Source organism: Ammospiza nelsoni, chromosome 11 (assembly GCF_027579445.1).
Source record: "Ammospiza nelsoni isolate bAmmNel1 chromosome 11, bAmmNel1.pri, whole genome shotgun sequence".
NCBI lineage: Eukaryota > Metazoa > Chordata > Aves > Passeriformes > Passerellidae > Ammospiza > Ammospiza nelsoni.
The window spans coordinates 15,645,467-15,665,396 of record NC_080643.1 but is presented as its reverse complement, the minus strand read 5'-3'; the positions used below and the strand labels follow the sequence as shown (position 1 = coordinate 15,665,396).

The window sequence follows — 19,930 nt, the reverse complement described above, 5'->3', positions numbered from 1 at the left end:
TTCCCTAAGTATACTTTAATGGGGAAGAATGCTTGAGCACATCAAAACCTCAAAATCTCCACGTGAGAACACAGAGACTTTACAACCAGCTGCCTTGCCAAAACCAACCAATATAACAAAGAATAGCTGAAAACATTGTCTGGTTCAGAAGCAGCTCAGAGTTTGGAGAGCAGCTGTGAGTCAGGTTCATCTGGAGTTGAGGTGGCTCTGAAATGATGGCGTAATTTCAATTTACTGTGGGCATGTTTAACAAGTTATTTTTAATGCGTAAATTGCCTCTAATGTGTATTGCTCCAGAAAAGTTTTAAGCAGCTCAGCCCACCATGGAGTTAACTGGAGAATAAAGGTTTAATTTCAGAGACAATCAACAACTGCAGGGAAGTAACTTTCACCACCACTGTATGGATGCAGGGTGGAGATGATGGAGATAGAGAAACACAAAGGGAAAAACTTTGCTTCCTGCTTCCCCCTCCAAGCAAGCCAGGATTTCCATAAATGAAATGTTTGTCATGAACAGCACATGGTCAGAAAAGAGCAGGTACAGAACAGCTGAATCAGCAGCTAGGGTCCAGGTAACCTCTGCAGCAGCCTGCAGTTGACATTAATCATTTTGGACCTAGCACACACCATTAAACATAATCTATTTCCTCTGCTGAGAGCTGTGGTTAATATTTATCACTGACATGCTCGTATATTTCAAGGTGTCTTCTCAAAACTCGCAGCTGATCTGACACAAACGCCCAGAACTCCTCTGTGCTGGACATTCATGCAGAAACCACGAAGCAGGGCTGGGAATTGGCAGTGCAGCCCCCCAGGCTGCTGTGAACCCCCCCTGCATTCTCTGCTCAGCTGCAGGGCCTGTCCTGCTGAACATTTCCCAGTGCCCAAGCCACCAACACAACACCCAACCCATGGCTGGAAAACATTTACCACAATAATACTGCTGGGGCTCTGCTGAGCTGTAATGAACCTCAAGGTGAGATGTCACATCGTCTCAAATGAACCTCAAAAGTCCAACAACAAAGGAAAACAACCTCAGGATACCCCTAGTAGTTTTTCTTAAAAAAAGAATTGAAAAAAATATTTACCCTCTTCAGAGTTCATTTTGCATTTTAACCTGCTCATTTCATGGTGCTGTTTGTGGAGAGAAAAGAGAACAGTGCTACTGTCAGAGTCTGGGAACCAGGACTTCAAACAGGGACAGGAAAGGAATTTTCTGAGCTGGTTGCTCAGGCTGAGATTTGTCTGAAACTTTATAATTAATTACAAACCCCACTAACATTTCTGTTCAGTGTCTGTCTCCTTCTGCTGTTCTGCAGCCTTGCACTTGGCTTTGTTTGAAAGTTAAGCGCACCTTCAGGTCAAGAAAAATATTAATCTCTCAGAGCAATCATTAAAATGGAAAACTTGTTCCTGAAAGGAGACTTTCCCAGCATGGACTGTCTCAGAGGCAAACTGCTCTTTAACCTGGTCCTGGAGAAAACTGCTTTAAAGATCATCAGTTAATAATGATTAAAATGTTAAAAACCTCAAGAAACCATTTACAGAAGTAGAAGTTTCCCAAAGCCTACAGTTCTGTGACATGAACTTGCTACGTTAAATCATTCTGGTCTTTGTGCTACTCCTCTTCAGAGGATCAAAGGTTTGGGTTGGAGCATTTATTTGCAATGTCTGCCACAGGCAGGGATAACTTGCACCAGACCAGGGTGCCCAGAGCCCCATCCAGCCTGGCCTTGGACAAATCCAGGATGAAGTCCTGCCATGGCCAATATGTGTGTGTGTTTGACCTCTCCTAGGCATTACTGACACCAATGGCCTGGTAGAGAAGTGTAAAACAAAGCACCAGCTTTAACAAGCCCTGCTTTTCAATCCAGGTTTAAAAACCCCCCAAACCAAACACACTCCAGCCTTTGTAGTGCTCCCACCCACCCAGAGCTGCACTGTGAACACAGCCCATGCTCAGTGCACAGAACTCTTGTTGTACAGCTCAGCGTTTTGCTAAATGCTTCTGCAGAGACCTCTGGTACCTCATTTATGGTGATAAAATCAGGAATAAACTGGAAAATGGGTCTTTTCTCTTTTTCAAATTACACAGCAAAACCAACAGATATAGCACCTCAATAACAGATACAGATCTAAAGATACAGATCTCAAGCATCTCAAACTTCTACTGAAGGAGCAAATTATATCAGATTTGCTGTGCTCCACACAGCATGTTAGCTACCTTAGGAACCACAGACACACCAACCTGTTATCTATGAAATCACTACACCTGCAACTGTCTGATTCTCCTAAAGAAAAATCAGAAGATAAAGCCCGCAGATGTTTTTGTTCAATTCATGCAATTGCATTTCTGCTGCAGATTAGAGATGGGAGGTGCCACTGAATAACCTCCACATTTGCCAAAATTCTAGAAACAGCATTTTCTCAGTTAAATTATTAAATCAGACCAACATCCCCATGTACAATTACAAGGTTCAGTTCTGGCTCCTCAGCCCTCATCACTGTTATTTATTAAAAATGTGACCATCCTTCCACAACACACCTCATCCATAGAGATAGTTTCTTTAAACCTTACTATCGGCCCATACAATTTCCAGACTGAAATGGCAAATCTGTTATATATCCTATTATTTTTTCACAGATAACTCAGAAAAATGCTGAAGTCTCATGCTTCCCTAACACTCAACACACAGAGAACAACATATTCAACATATATGCGGCTCTCTGGTTCATGTCTCTCTCCCAGAATTCAGAGAATTGAGATATCAAAAGTTTGTATGCAAATTACTCACCTTCTGGCACTTCTAATGGCATTTTAAAGAAAAAATTCACTGCCCCTTTCTGCAGGAAGCTGTAGCCAGCAAAACAGCAATTCAGGATTCAAACCCAAGGCACAAGCACACTCCCACAGCTGCTCACACTGCACAAGACACTCAGGAGAGTGAGGTTCTGCGTTTTCTTACTCCACGAGGTCATTAACCACATTTGAATAAACAAAGACCAAGCAAAGCATTAAACTTATTTCAACTCCCACCTATTAAAACTAAAGCTGCTTTACAGAATTACAACCTAGTTTCAATACTACAACGAGAGAAGGAGGGGTAGAAGGAAAACAATTTCAAAATTAAAACTGAGGTTAACACCCTGTTCTCGCATTTCACACACTAGGAGAAAAGCTTTTGAGTTTCAGCACAAACTCATATTCAAATCACAGTACAGAAGACAAAATGTTTTTTGACAACTCTAAGTCAGGGCTCTGCAGTCTCCATTTTATAGGGTCTAGGAAGAAAAAACATTAAGATTGGTACAACTTTTCATATGCAGCTCTAAATTAACTGGTCAGGACTCAATCTGGAAAAAGAATATTCAAATGAAAAGTCTCAGTGTAGTCTACCATGGAAGAACCATTAATACCAGCTTATTCTGTGATTTTTTTGCTCTAAGAATATACCTGTTAATGGAACAGTAACATTCTTATTTCTCTGCTCTGCACCACTGCAGCAGAGGAAAGCAGTTTTCTCTAAAGGTAGCAGAATGTTTGCTACTAAGAAGAAAGGTTTGAAAAACAGCAGCTTCAGTTTGCACAACAAGCCAAAGAAAGAATTAGTCACTTTTCTGAAATGCTTGGAGCTTTTCAAACAAAAGGTAGCACCTATAACTCAAAGATACAAATGGCAGCAATAGAATAAACCAGGGAATACTTTGAATAAACCAGGGAACAGCTGAAATACCAGTTTCAGAACAAACCTTTTTTAGTATTTTAGAAACACAGCTACCACAGAGCTCAGTGTGCAAAGGCAGGCCAGAGGGAGAGCAAAGGGACAAGTGCACAGGAAGGAATGTGAGCTGTCCCTGAGGGTTTCAGCAGGGTGGGGAATGGAGCTTGGCACAAACACCCTTGCACTGCACCAGCAAACCTCTCTGCTCTCACACTGGTAAGTGCTGATTTAACTGGAGAGAACATTTACAGCAGGGCAATGATGAGCCAAAAATCAGTGTTTGCCTATTTAGCAGCATTACACACTGACATAAGGGAGGTTTACAACCTTGAGGAGGAGTAGTTTGTTAAAATATGTTGATATTTGCAGTGTTCACAATAAAGTATCAGATTGAGTGACTTTCCTTCACAAAATGTAGATGTATAAAAGTCTTGAAAGGCAATTTCCATCACCTCTGTGGTTTAGTTACCAAAAATGTACTGGTGACTAATTTCATTTAAAGCAGAAGGTTAATAGGAACTCATTGCAAATGTCAATGGTCAAAAAAGTGCATTAAGATGTGACTATTAACTTGCCAATTAGAATATAAATGCATGACTTAATGATCTGATTGGTATTTAGGCTTCATCTACCACCATCTGCAGTCCCTAATAAAGGCAATAAAAAGAACTGCAAGAACATTGTATCTATTTTTAAATTATTTTGATTACTGAGTAATATTAATATAGTACTTTCAGAACACAATTATATTACCTTCCTACTAACAGCTAATAATAAATTATGGAAGGTTTTCACTTATGCCATCTCCACTTTTCCACATGTCTGTGTGGAGAGGAGGAAATATGTTTCAATCTCATTAAATAAACAACTGAAAATACAGAAACTGGGTTTGTACAGGTTTGCTTGAGAAACTTCTGGGTGTCCAGGAGAAATTGATTTCTGTATATTGCATTAGATATGTATGATCAGAGTACCATTGCCCCATGAAACAGCCTTGCACAGGAAACTATGACAAAGACCAAGATAAATATTTCCTAATATAATGGCTTATAGCAGTTTAAATGCAAACCTGAGAAAAGCTCCCATTTACAGACTCCTGAAAATCCCTTGAAAAATACTTGAAAAAGTATTTTTTTAAAATTTAGCTTTAAAGTGTTGACTTTCCTTAGACACCAGAGCCACAAGCACATAGGCTGGGTTTTGTTGCCATCACAAAGATAAAACATCACCTCTGAAATGTAACCTATGCCCATCACATTCTGTCTTCAGTATCTTCTGCGCAGAATGCACAAAAATGTATGGTACCTTCTCAATGAACTTGTCTGGAGAGCAGAACTGTGAATATGAATGTCTGTGGGGGAAAAAACCCACCCATGCTTCAAAATGTCCTGCTTAGTCTTTTCAGTTCTTTATTAACACATACTATTAAACCTTATAAGACTGGTAGGCTAATCTGGCAGACCAGTTATATTATAATTACAATATTATTCCCAAGAAATAATGGTTTCACGATTCCTAGTATGAGAAAGTTTTAACTACAAGCTGAGCAAGTTGTGAGGTTTACAGCATTTCCTTTAGGAAAGGACTCCCCAGATACACAAATCCACACCAATATTGTTCAAGTACAGTAATAACTGTACTTGAAGTTTCCCTCCTAGTTCATTTCCAAGGAGCCTGGGTAGGTTTCTGAAACAGACAGAAACCTGGTACATCAGATCATTGACTAGATTTGCATTTTAATACTAAACTATTCCCTCATTCCTACAATCAGTTTCTGTAATTAGTGAATAGGATGTCTGAATCCCAGGAAAATCAGACCCACTGCTCCAATCCACAAAAGAAATTCCCACATAAGCTAGAGCAAGAGATTCAACTTCTTTGCACCTAAAAAGGAACAGATAGTATATTTTCCATCACATCAAAACATGAGAATAGACACATCAAAGATGTAAAAGTGCTTAAATGCAACAGCATTTAGAAATGAACAAATCCTGCCATGAGTGCAAATAACAACAACAAAAAAACCCCAACAAAAAACCAACCAACAAAAAAAACCCAACCCAAATAAACACCAGGAAAGCAAATGAATAAAATTAATTAATAAGATTCTACTCAGGTGATTTTTTTTTTGTAAGCTACATCATTCTGTGCTCTGCAAAAAAGCAATCACCTTTTTCACATAACTGACTGAAAAGAAACTATTGACAATACCTGCATCTTCCAAAAAGTACTGCACAGCCATCAGCACCTTCCCCTGAGGCTGAAGGTCAAGCTGTGGAAAGAAAGATAGCAACAGTGAAGTGTGTGGCTGACTGCACCTCTCAGGAATTTAAACAGCTCTTTCTAGGGTATGAAAGTAGACTATGCAATAACTATTTGATTACAATCCTCTTCCACATCTCTCTATGGCAGCTGAGTCAGGGGCTTTTATTCTCCTGCTTTTCCTCATGTGCTGCATGGCTTTGATGTGTCCCCAGGAGTTCAGCACGGTCAGAGTTCACATTGTTTGTCCACAGCCCTTTCCCATTCTGCAAAGAGTTTGCTGGCTTCTGTTTTTACTGTTAGTAAACTCAATCTGCACAGGAACCCAGTTTTAAAAGAGGTCTATACAATCCTTTATATGTTTATTGAGAGTACAAACCATAGTGATATCAAATGCTGTTGCTGGCAATGAAATAAAGTGGTATAATCATAATTTATTTTCCTTTCCTCCTCAAAACCATTACACATGGTTTCTGTGGCAAATCCTCCAGACCAGCAAAAAAAATAAGTGCTTTTTAAGCCAATAGCTGAGGTCAGTTCCTGTGCTCAGAATGTAGCCACTAATTCTTAAACTGCTGCCTTCATAAAAGATAAGAAACCCTTAACCACGTAAGAGTGACTCAATCTTCACTCCAGCACAGAGCAAAGTACCCCTGGGTTACCCTAAATGCAACTTGGGATGAAAAATCCAGTCCCCGGACAAAACCAAACCACAGTTACATTAGATACACCCAGGAACATATCCCCAGAAATCCCACCATCCTACTGGGATAATGAGGGAGTTCATCTCTAAGGCAGGGTCTGACACTCAGAACATTTGCCCAGCAAAGTTTACAGCAGGCCAAGGCCTCAGTTACAGCTATTAATGCCAGGCTGTCTCCCCACACACAAAAACAACCTTACAGGCTATGCTAAGTGGTCTCTCTGCTGGCCATGATGCTCTGTCCAAGTCATGGTTGTGCAGAGGAAGTTTAACACTGATGATGTCAATGTGGTACCTGTTCTGAGGTACCACAGAGGATTTGAGACCACTGAACTGGCTAAAACTGATTACTATTAGCTTTTACTCTTCTGAATAATTGCTCTTGTCTTAGAAATTGAGGTGTGAAAAAAAAGCCCCAAGTGTAACAGGTGAATACAAACTAGAGAGATTCTACTGACCTAGGAAAATCTGTAAGCCTCAAAGGCACAAGGCATTCATTCAGATTGAAAGATGCAAAACTAGGTCAGCAATTTGGAGGAATTAATCTTTTTCCTTACCCAGAACTCTGCTTTGCCATTGCCTTTCTTGCACCTTTCTGCCAGCACTGACACACCCACAGTCACCTCAGACAGGGGCTCTTCTGCTGCTTTCATCAGCACGATCTGGATCACCCGGCCCTCGTAAATGTGGGCGTCAAAAGTCGATTTCCATTCAGGATACATGGTGGGTTTCCTCTGAACCAGAGTTTTTCCTCTCTCTGAAAGCCACAAAAAAACAAACAAACAAACAAACAAAAAAAAACAAAAACAAAAAACCAGAAACTGTAAAATGTACATAGATCTAGCATTTAAACTCAACAAAATAAAAGAGGGAATACTTGTACTGAAACTACAAGCAGATTTACTGTTGCTGGAACAAGGTTTAAATGCTCAGTTCAAAAGTTCATGACATGGAAGGCAAAGCCCACCCTGATGAACATGCAAAAGCAGTGAAGGGGTTAACATGGAGCTAGAGAACAGGAGAGACAAACCCTGATGTGGAACTCATGAGCTGGGTTAGTCAGTCCCAACTTGCCAGGGAACACTTGCATGGCTCCATTCTGGTACAAATCTCCATGAGGTGCCATCTGATCATGGTGAACACCTACTGCTACAAGATAATTTAAGATAAACCTCACACTGATCCAGTTTAAATTGAAACCAGTGTCTGAGAGATGAAAGGCTTCACATTCCATTAATCTATGTCCAAGTTATCCCAACATTTCACTTGTATTCATAAGTCACTCTCCTTGGCATTGTACTCTACCATGACTGCCACTTTTTAAACGATATTTCAGGGCCTTATCTGTCCTCTACAGTCTATGCAGACCTTGTGTAGTAAAGGAATAATAAGAAAGCTAAAATTACCTCAAAAAATGTCCTTTTTTCTTCTTCTTTTTTTTGGATTTCCTTTAAGAACATCTCAGCACACTCCTTTAGGAGTTTTACATTGCTCTACTATTCTTATTAGATGGATTTTCTTTTCCTTTTTGCCAAGAAAGGCTGAATGATCCTTGAAGTCCCTTCCAGCCTGGTATTCTATGATTCTAATACACAGCTTCAGCCACCCTTGCTACCCATTCTACCCATTAAACTGATTTCTTCCTGTCCATATCTTGGGCACAGAAAACAGCCAGTGACTGCACAATCTATGATAAGCTTTGGCATATTTCTAGATCTGAGTCTCTAAGTCCCATCACCACATCCAAAGTGATGATGCCTCCCAAGAAACCACATCCAGCTCTTCACTGTGACTCTGGCACACAGAGCCACCTCCCAGTTTTCCTCTGATTTGCTGCCAAGTCAATTATTCTCCATTTGTGCCCAGGTAACTGAATACAATTTCCTACATGCTACATAATTTCTGCTATTTATCAAGATTTTTTTTTTTACAATAGAAGTGCTTTCTAAGTGCCTCTCCAGCTCTGAATGATCCATTTACTGTTATGATATCAAGGCAGTTGTAAAGCAGATTAAATACTTGGACCCTTCCCCAGGAAGCTGCACTGTGGTCTGTTAGGTACTTAATATATTAAAATCTTCCTGGAATCTCAAGGCACAGTCAGTGTTTATTGATGCAGAGCTTGCTGGATGCACTCCACTCAGCTGTGCTGAGCTCTGCAGACAAGCCCAGGGAATGGTGTCCCTGCACTGCTTTGTTAGCAGCAGCACTGGGAGCTACAGCTCAGACACAGCCCTGAGCCACTTGCCAAAGGAGACCCCAAAATGCTCAGAAACGGCCACCTGAGGGCCTCTCCATTGCACAGCAAACTTGAGCATTCCTCCTGTACTCAGTTTAAAGCTTTTCTCTTGAATTTGAGGAACTGAGCAGACAGAAGGCTCAAGCCCTTCACAGTGCAAACCTACCTCCAGAGCCTGGTTCTAAGAAAAAAAACTTGAAAATATTGTCACAGAATCACTGAATTGTTTAGGTTGAAAAAGATCTTTAAGATCATCAAGTCCAATCACTAATCCTGCACCACCAAGGCCATTGTTAAACCATGTCCCCAAGTGCCACATCTACACATTTATTTAGAGATTATTAGGACAATAAAGGTGAGGAAGGGGATAAAAAGCAGGCTGTTTGCACAGCAAGGCTTTTACATTGGCCTGCTTTTTGGATTGCTGAAGCCAGACCCCTTCATCAAAAAGGCACAATTCAGAAGGCATCCTTGGCAATAGGAGACTGAACATTTGCAGAACCTTTGACAGTAATTCAGGGTTTGCAGAAACAGCAGCAGTTTGTAAAGAATTTGCAAGATCTCTTTGTAAGATTCTTAGAAGGGGAAAGAATGATTCCAGTCTGTTCCCAGCCTCTCCCCTCCCTAGTCCCATGTCCCAATTAATATCTGCTCTGATCAGTCAAGTCTATACATTTTTACCCTACATAAAACATAGAGAAGGTGTCTCAGTTACTGGAAACAGCTTCCAGCCCAGCCATGCTGCTTTTGTAATTACAATCATGCTAATCAAGGTTTGTCATGGGTCACAATCCCTGTCTGCAAATGAACACTGGAGGGTCAGCAAAGGACAGCCTTCAAGGACACTATTCCTGCCTCTGCTGTGCTCAGCTTGGCTTCTCTGCTCACACTCCTGACTTCAGAACACACCCCATGTTTGCAAACTGGCTCCATGCCTAATCATTAGGCTCTATGAGTTTCTTCTTCCTATACGATAAATTTTTCCCTGATTGTGTTTCAGCGTTCAAATCCAACAAAAAAGCTGTTCCAGATCTTGTCAAACTGACAACAGGACCATCAGACTGTTTTCCTGATTACTCCAATCACTCATCTCTCCAAGCAGTTCCCTCTCCTCCCCTTTTTTTTTAGTATGTCAAAGACACACAGAAGCAAAGACTGGGAAATATTGGGACAATTCTACTTTTCAAAAGCAAATGGCTGGGAAAAAAACCAGTGGACTTATTTAAATTATTTTCATTTCTCCACATATTCTGGCAGCTGCAACACCTTCAACATCATGTCGATCATGTCTTCAGAGGTTATCCCAGCAGATTAGGAAACTACTTTGGAGCTTAGAACATTTGCTGAATGACAAAACTTTGTGGAAAAGGCACCATGCCTCGAATTTCAAGCTTAAATGCAGCTTTTACCCGCAGCAATAAGGGAAAGACCAATCATGTTGTGAGGAAGAAGAAACTTCACCCTTTACTGCATTCTTTGATGTTTTGTGAATCTCTAGAGCCATAGCGCAGAATTAGAGCTGCAGTCTAGCAATACATCAATTCCCTCTCATCCTGTTTGGCTGCAGTGGTGTATTCTAGCCAAATGTCACAAGCTATTATAAACCTTTGGACCAGTTTCTGTAAAGATGAGGTCTCTGAAGGCTGAGGGCCTGTTGAATCACTTGGTCTGTTCAGTTGGAGAGACTGAGGGGAGACCTCAGTGCAGTTACAAGCTCCTGCTCTGGGTGACAGTGACAGACCCGAGGGAATGGCCTGAAGTTGTGTCAGGGCAGGTGTAGGTTGGCTATTACAAAAAGGTTCCTCCCAGAGGGTGGTGGTGCCCTGAAGAGGCTCCCCAGGGAAGGGGCACAGAGCTCCCCAGAGCTCCAGGAGCCTTTGGACAGCGCTCTCAGGCACAGGGTGGGACTGCTGGGGATGGCCAGGCAGGGCCAGGAGCTGGACTCAGTGATCATTGAGGGTCCCTTCCAGCACAGCTCATTCTGTGTTTCTGTGTAAGAAGACCTTCAGTGTGAGTAATTTCAAGCAAACAACTCAGGCAAAGTACCTCAGTTACTACAACAATAACAAACTGCACCTCTCATCCTCCAAGCCAATAAAGAGTATTTGCTGCTCTGTATTTCAGTTCCCTCAGACCTGCTCCTGTCCTGAGTACTAATAAAGAAACCTTGCTTTAAGGTGAAGGTAGAAAAAACAGCCATTATTATTTCTCCCATTCCAAAATAAAAGATCACATTGAAGTGCTTGGCACGATAGGAAGAGAAGGACTCACTGCCATTCACAGATTAAGGAGGTTTACAGTAGTTCTCAAAAATTTACTGATATTCAGAAAAGCATCTCCATTTGTAACCTCACCTGTAGTGAGAGCTTCCTTCATCTTGATAGCACAGAAAGGCTGGAGTTGTTCTCCATCATTCTGCCCAGGTCCCAGCTCAAAGGAGTTGAAAGATATCCGTAGGAAGGGGGCCATTGCTCAGGATGACACACAGCCTACGTGGAAAGAAAGAAAGACGGAAAAATCAGAGTAAAACACCTGGTCTGAGACACATAATAAAGTGACACATTTCCCAGCAGATATCAAAGCTTCTATTGAAGCTACAATCACATGGCTTCTATTCCTGTATTGCTTTCAGTGGCCATTCACAAATCCTAGGGTGCATCCAGAGCTAGTGATCCAACCTGGGGGCCTCCAAACCTGCACATGATGCCAGCAAAGAGAAGAGGGATAGGTAGAAAGAGCTCCAGAGCTACTGTGTCACCAGTTTTAAAGTGTCAGGAATTACCCCACAAGAATTCAAAACATCTGTGATTTCTCAGTCAGCAAACAGGTATTTCATTACAGTCTTCCTCCAATTTAAGAGCTCTTGAATTTAGAGCAGATTTCATTTATAACTCACAGCACCTTTAGCAATGGAATTTGTCCTGTATGCAAGGAAGGAGGGATTAGGAGGAAAGAGATAACAAGGTAACAGGAAGAGATGGTAGAAAAGAAATTAAGACTTGAAACTGGGCTGGGCTGGTCTTTTGACTGAAGATTTTCAACCTGTCCAGTCAAGCAGCACTAGGAAGAACATTTCGAGCAATCTTGCACGTGCTGGCATTTTTTAATGTAAAGAATTGACCTGAGAAACCATTAACATTTCTATCTCTAAAAAGGCTTTTACAGTCATTTAGAAAAAGGATTAAAATCAAGTCTCTGCAGCAAGACAGCATATAACTCCTGACAGTATAACCTGCACATCTCACACTCTCCCCATGTGGGAACCTTTTTTAATAAATGGAAAAATTTTATTACTAACTTTTATTGAGTTAGTTTTTTTAACTGACTGTTTCCCCACTTTCTTTCTATGGGGTAAAACAAGAGTTAGAAAGCAAATTTAGGATTACTTGGCAGCACTGCTTATTCCCCCAAAGAACAGAAAGCCAGAACTAAAATTCTCATTCACACAGACTCACAATAAAGCAACAACCCTCCCACACTACTCCACTGCTTATTGCAGCTTGGGGCACCATAGATGGAGTTGACCTCACAAAGAAAGAAAAATAGACAGCTTTTGTAAAAATTAACAAATACCATCTGACAGCTGACTTTCACAAGCGCAGCTTAAGCACAGCGCTTATCAGGAGTTCTAATGAGGAACACATTTTAGCTGCTCAGGAGACCCTGTGCTATGCTCAGAACTACACCCCAGTGATCAGCTGCAGGACTTGCCAGCAGCAGATCACATATCATTCCTACTCAACATGGATGTAAAAGAAACCAGATTTCAGCCTTGCTCCCCTCTGGGAAACAGCTCTAAGGCTCCATGAGGCCACAGGTAGAAACAAGCTGGGTAGGTTAACACGGAGCTCCCACTGGAAGGTTTCTTTAACAGAATCACAGGAGAATTCTGCTGCAAGGGACAGCCCAGCAAGAAGTCACAATTTCCAGTAAGCCTTTGACTATATGAACGAAAAATTGGAAAGCACTGACAAAGCTAAACTAACAATTGCACTGATTTCACTCAGCCCATGTTACTCAAGCCAGTGTTAGTCCTGAGACAGAATACAAGGATTTACAATTTTGTTTTTTATCTCCAAGTTATCAGATACAATAAATCATGTACAATGCATACACATTTTGAGTAATCCCACAGCCTTTCTCATTTTCAGAGGCCAAATACATTTGGATGCCATATTTTCACCTCTGTTTCATAGTTTTGGATATGGTTATTTGTTGTAGTTTCATTGTACTCAGCTTCAGTGCATGTCCAATGCTCACTTCTCACTCGGAAATGCTGCACACAAGCAATTCAGCAGTTAGAAGAAAACACCAATATCCCAGAGTTTTTGATGGTGCTCAAAGCCCAAGGTCACAGTGGAAACTAGAAGATAACTTTGCTTTAAAAAGAGCTTAAAAAGAGCCCAAACAAACTCAGCAGCTGCCTGCTCTTGCTAAGTTTCTCCACTCCTACACATTATATGCTTTTTTCACAGATGTAGAGATCTTGAATGCCTGCATGCAAACTCTTCACTGTATGTGGTAGACTACATTGTGACAGAGAGAGGTTAAGTGAGAAAGGAGGGTTTGGATTTGCTCCTCAAATACATCTTCTGATCCTTTCCTATGCTAAGATGTACTGTGAGATAGTTGACAAGGATCAGCTGCACTGCTGTAAACAAAACCATACCCCACTAAAACTGCTTTTGGCAGTGAAACTCAGTGAAAGAGATTAATTTTAAATCAACAAAGTTTCTTAAAATCCCTGCTGAGTACACTCATGTGAGAACACATTTGAGAAGGAAAGACACTGAAAGCAGCACAGAGGCTTTGCTTGTTGCAGTTTAGACAAGAGTCCACCTCTAGTCTCTGTCACTGCTACAGAAGTGACAGCACAAGTGCTGAATCTTGTTTTAAAGGCTGTATCTGTCAAGAACTGAAACTGCTGAAAAACACTAGCTTTGAATTGAGGGAGACTGTAAAATCTACTCATATTATCTACACTGCAGCTATGAAGTGTTAAAGCCAAACTGTTTTCCCTAAAGGGCAAAATTTTATCCAAACCAAATGGTGGAAAAACTGAGATGTGAGCTCCAACAATACTCCAAGTCTAAATGACAGGTTCAATATCTCAAACAGTTTCAAAGTCAAAGTACAATCTTAAAAAAAAAAAAAAACCTACCCAAAAAACGAAGGGAAAAACATTCCAGTAACATTACTGGAGATGAAGTACCTGGTGGTGGCCACACCTGGGGGCTCAGAGCACACCATCAGATGCTGTCCTGCACAACATTCACTTTGTCAAGGATTCCTGACCTTCTCTAATGCAAACTAAACCCATGTTCTATGCTATCAGGGACAGATTCTGCAAAATCCACTGTACTTTCAACTGAGCTTTAAAATTGAGAGTTTTTGATTATTTAATATGGAAAGAAAATCAACACTGTTATTATCAACTACGGAGAGAGAGGGGGAAACTGGAAACATCTTAACATCATCAATGTCAACACCTGCCAGATGAACAAATGCTCAATTTTCCCACTGATGTGTTTGTAACACGCAGTTTTAAAGAAACCTTCAAAGCAAATTAAAATATTAAATATTCCTAGGATAATTTTATCAAGATTTGCTGGCACAAAATTCACATTAGATTAAAAACCTTGTTCACAGAGACCAAAGGGACAAAGGGTAAATTCTGCAGTGTTCCTCCTTCCAGCAGTGCCCAGCTCTCAGGGGCTGGGGGGAAGGTGGTGCTTGCCAGGGTTCCTTTGTTGCTGTAATTCTGCCTTGTTATAAACAGTGAGGACAAGCCAGCCCTAACACAGCCCAGAGACAAAGACATGGTTGTAACTTTTACACAAAGCAGGAAGGCACATCAAAGCAGTGGATGATCTGGAGGAAAAGCAGTGGATGATGTGGAGGAAACGCTGACACTGGCTGACAACAGAGCACTGAAGAGACTGAAAACCAACGGGCCCAAACAGAGCCAGGCTGTTCCATCACTGATAAGGACCATGGATCCAAGAGAAATACAACTGAGAAAACTCCCCTGCAGGTTTGTGCCTCTGATTTCCTTGTATTAGACTGTGACATGTTTTGCAGATGGATGTAAAGCTGCAAGGCATCCCAGCTGTTCCATGCTGTCCCACAGAACTGCTCTGGGTGCCATGAAATGCCTGATTCCTGCTGAGGCTCCTTCCAAGGCCACACAGCTGCTCTGGGAATCACCAACAGCACCACACCCCATAAACCATGCATTCTTCCCTGGAAAGACGAAGCAGTAACTTTTTCCTTCTTTAAGATGCAAAAGTATAGATTATATTCAACCTTTTTTTTTTTTACACAAGGGTTTCCTGTCCTCTATTCTGGCAACAGACAAGAAAGACAGCACCAAATTACTGTCCAGCTTATTGTCCCCACAGCACTTCTAAACACAGGAACAAGGGTCTCTGTGGTCTTTGTGTACAGCCTGCAAAGCTGATTGTGCTGCTGGCATGGCAATCATACAGCATTGTGTAATGCAAATAAAGATGCTGGAAGAGGGATTAGCATCCTCCACCTGTGCAGACTGGGTGTTTTTATTGTTCCTATGTGTGACATCCCACACTCCCTGCACTTAGATCCTTTCAGCTGATGGTCCAAGAGAGAAAATGGTCCAGTATCTGTGCTGTAGGACTGAACCAAAGGAATATGGTGCTAACCACTGTCTACACTGCACACCTAGGATTAGTCTACAGAGACTTTTTGCAGGTTCTGTTTCAAGCCCTGGCCTTTATTTGATGCTCTGTATGTAAAAGTCAATCTAAAAATGAAGTCAGTTTACAAGAAGCTTATTGTATTTGCTGTTATGAGCCTTGTCAAAAAGACACACAGCAGCAGACTTAATCAGCTGGACTTGTCTAGGCACTATTGCTACCCAAATAAACCCTAAAAAATATACTTATATCCAATCTGAAATCACTTTACATCATGATGCTGAACACTCAAAACCACCAGGGATAGCAAAAAAACCCATTATCCTCAGGTGCTGCTCTGAAAAATCCACAGAGGCCTTAAGAAGTGCTCTCCACAAAAGAGAGCTAAACAGACATGTTGTATGTAGGTCCCTGCAAACAAAAGAATTCTCCAAAAATCCTGTCCCTGCAGTAGCATCACTTGTGCTTTTATTTAGGTTTACCCATTTGTCATTTAGGTTTAGCCATTAAGGTACAGCTATCTCCTATGAATGGCTTAATTTAGAAATTAGAATTGTGGGACTATACTCATGAAAGCAAAACAGATGCATATGGTGATATTTAATAAGTGCAGAAATCTTCAAAAAGAAAAGGATAAAAAGAGCACTTTTAAAACAGCCCAATCAAGTAGAATTTCTGCAGTAATAATTCTAAAACAGTGTATCTTCATAAAATGTTTTAAAATTATTACACAACTCTATGAAAAGTAAAAAAAGGCAACAAAAATTTTAACTCACAATTCAATTTACTTCCTGTTAAACTTACTGCAAATGATTTTCTTTTTCTGGCTCATAATTTCAAAATGACAGTTCATACATTGAATTCCAGTGCAAATGATGCAAGTTTTGGAGGTTTATATTGTCCTTTTTTATTTTACTTTTTTTTTTTAAAAGTACAAGTAGAGTGGCTCAGGTTCCTAAGCTTAGCTTGGAAAAAGTGTAGTTACCATTTCCTTCCCTTCCTCCCCCAAGTATATTCTCTTTCAGATACTTCTGCTTTTGCTCGGCTAGGCCAAGTCCAGAAACAGAAACAATTACATAACAAAATCTGTCCCTGTGTTGCAACAGTTTGGAGAAGAATCCATCCAGATAAGCCATGTAGCAAGAGATGTTCCTTGGTTTCATCCCCCTTGGCCAGAAGCACAGATATTTCCAAGTTTCCACGCTTCTTTGCTCAGCAGTCCCCAAACTGCCCAAATCTGTGGCTCCTCTCTAAATTGCTGGTATTTCCCCAACAGCCTTCAAGGCAAAAATAATTACTGATATTTTCCCTTATCATTACAATGAGAAGCTTTTCAAAATATGAGCACCAGAAATTGTTCTAAGCAGAGAAACTCTTTCAGTCTTGACAGCACAAACTCCTGGAAGCTCAAGAGGATGCAGGCTGAGGGGGGATGCAGATGGGAGGCAAGCAGGAGGTAAAGCAGACCCAATTTTGGGAGCTTTTAGGAAGACACAGAGCCCAATTTATTTGAGAGTAGGATAACATGAGTAGCTCAGTAACAAGAGTTGACTGCTCTTAAAGTGGTTTCAAGTGCATTGAAGATGAAAAATCTGGATTTTACACCCAAAGATCAGAAAGTGAAGGAAATTGTGGACTCTGGAATAGGCAGCAGGCCAGGCTGTCACAGAGCATATGCTGCAAGATAAAACCAGCATTTTACACCAAACATCCTTTTTCTTTGGAAACAGAGAGCACTTGGAGCAACAATTGGCTTTTCCAAAATTCCACAACCACTGCTTGGTAGGGAGAAGAAGGAAGTACTGTCAGCTGTTTTTTCTTTAGAAGTACATAAGAATTAGCCATTTAAAATTTCTTTTTAGAGCCCTGAGTTCTCCTTCCTCTGTGAACACACAGGACTAACCATGGACAGGCCACTGTCACCATTGCCAAAATCAAGCTTGAAACAAAAGTGCAAATGAATCCCCTTCCTCAATTTCAAACCCAAACATCACACATTGGAAACACACAGGAGAAGAAAGGCTGCCTGAAGCCCAAAGGCTTTGTTAGTTATTTCTGATAGCACAAGCTGGTATCATTTGTTGAGCACAGCTGAAACAACATTTTGGAAGGATTAATACAACAGGGCTGGCTGGACAGACCCTTAGGAGGCTCCAGGTGAAGGAACCATTCATTAATACCAAGTCACACTCTGAAATGGGAGCATGTCCAAAATGTTTTGATAGGAGGCAAACCATGGCTCTCCTCTATGCAATGCATAATTTAAGTCTAATTAGGAAGTTTTTTTTGTCTTTGACATGGGGAATAAGTAGAGGTTGAAGTTTTTTCCCTTCAATTAAGTAACACAATCCCTTCCACATGAGAGGAAAAACCCTATTCTGTGAAAGGGATGAAGTTACACTTCTCTATAATAATGGCCTGTAGCCAAGCTCTGCAGCAGCTCTGGCTCTGTGTCATTAGGGAGGGCACTGAAGGAGCTGGGCTGAATCTGAGCCCCTGATCAGCTCCCACTTCCTCAATAATGGTCAAGAAATTGGGCAGCTTTTAGCCAGCATGACTGAATTGCAACACTGCACATCAAGTTTATCATGTGGATAGGAGCTCTCCAAAGGAAGCAAGGCATTCTGCAAAAGGCTTCATGGACCTTTTTGTAACAGCCAGTACATGAGGAGAGCTGAGCTACTCACAGCTTTCAGAAGGACCAAGCCAAAGGAAAACAGCCAAAGAAAATCCAGTGTACAGTAACTGTTTAGGTACCATGATCAAGTGGACAGGGATCCACATTCAGGCACACTCCAGTAACACATTTCTCCTCTAACAGAGGAGATAAATGCCAAGCCCATCCGCCAGTTCATTCCTGATGAATACTTTTATCTAGGTTCCATTGTAACATCCAAGATTTTCTGGCCTTCCAGCACCTAAGGGGGCTCTAAGAGAGTTGGAGAGGGACTTTGGACAAGGGCCTGGAAGGACAGGACAGGGGGGATGGCTGGCCAATGCCAGAGGGCAGGGCTAGATGGGATATTAGGGAGGAATTCTTGGCTCTGAGGGTGCTGAGGCCCTGGCACAGGGTGCCCAGAGAAGCTGTGGCTGCCCCTGGATCCCTGGCAGTGTCCAGGGCCAGGCTGGACAAGGCTTGGAGCCACCTGGGACAGTGGAAGGTGTCCCTGCCCATGGCAGGGGGTGGAACTGGATGAGCTTTGAGGTCCCTTCCAATCCAAACCATTCCAGAATTTTGTGATTTTCTGCTCAGTTATAGGCTTCCTGGAAATTGAGATGTATTTCCCAGAAAGAATAGCAGATAATGCCAGCAACATCTTTTCAAACCAAACAGAAAACACTGCCTTTCTCTTCAAAACACTGGAGGAGTTTTATGCTTGTGTAGTTTCTTTGTATTTTCCACTGAGTTCCCTTCACACTGAAAAAGCCAAATACCATAAAGATAGTAAGTCAACTACAGTTTAAGATAAAAAGGAATTTTTATTTTCTCTTATTTCAAATGTACTGGGTTAATGAGTCTACATGAACCATGAAGAGGGAAAAATGGAAATAAAGAAACTGGACATTCAACAGAATTATAACGAATGCCTTCTAATATGTTGTATGAGAAAACAATTTTAGTTTGCTCTTTTGAAAACATCAGCAGATCATGCAGTCTAAGTGCCTCTCCAAGTGCACAAGCCTCCAAGTCAAAAATTTATCCTACTGCCAGCACTTATGACCTAATCCTCTAAGTATCTGGAAAACCAGAATATTCATTAGCTGAGAGAACTGTATCATCATTCATACAGGCTGGAAAGCTGCTGCTCAGATAACCTCATCAGAGGGAACACAATTCAGCCCATGGATATGACCAAGGCTTTTCAACTAAAAGGGTGCAAGTGTTATGAACCAAAAATTTTGCTCATTAACTGCGTATGGAGTTGTAGGAGTAGATCCAGTCCCTCCTCCTGACTGCATCTGGCATTATTTGGGTTGTTTGGTTTGGGTTTTTGAGATGACCTTGAGGGTCCCTTCCCACCCAAACCATTCTGTGTTTCTAAGATCGGCTGGATCTGCCTTTCTGAGCTTGATACTCCTTCTTGCTATTTCCTGGCACTCAGAGGCTGCTCAGGGCAGGTAGAAATCATCCTTTTGTTCTTTTGTTCTGGTTGTTTCATTACTGGGAATGTGAAAGCCAAAAAACCAAACAAGAAATGTAAATAACCAATCTTGGCCAACTTAATCAAGACCTTCTTCTATGGTTTATAAACTGAAAATAAACAGTGAAGCTGTACATGCATCACTACCTGTGATTCTGTGATCTCCCTTCTGCAATGAAGAGAGAAAA

At 41.3% G+C, this 19,930-nt stretch overlaps 1 protein-coding gene across 2 annotated transcripts in view; it reads right to left on the bottom strand.

The window, feature by feature from the left end:
• The window catches only part of PRKCD (protein kinase C delta), a 60,053-nt gene that overhangs the window by 14,245 nt on the left and 25,878 nt on the right, over window positions 1-19,930 (bottom strand). For both annotated transcript variants that reach the window (XM_059479959.1, XM_059479960.1), the window contains exons 2-4: window positions 11,281-11,415; window positions 7,245-7,444; window positions 5,934-5,994 (exon numbers count right to left, since the gene is read on the bottom strand). In XM_059479959.1, coding sequence (XP_059335942.1) covers window positions 5,934-5,994; window positions 7,245-7,444; window positions 11,281-11,395 — 376 coding nt within the window. In that variant the 5' untranslated portion in view covers window positions 11,396-11,415. The remainder of the gene's footprint in view (window positions 1-5,933; window positions 5,995-7,244; window positions 7,445-11,280; window positions 11,416-19,930) is intronic.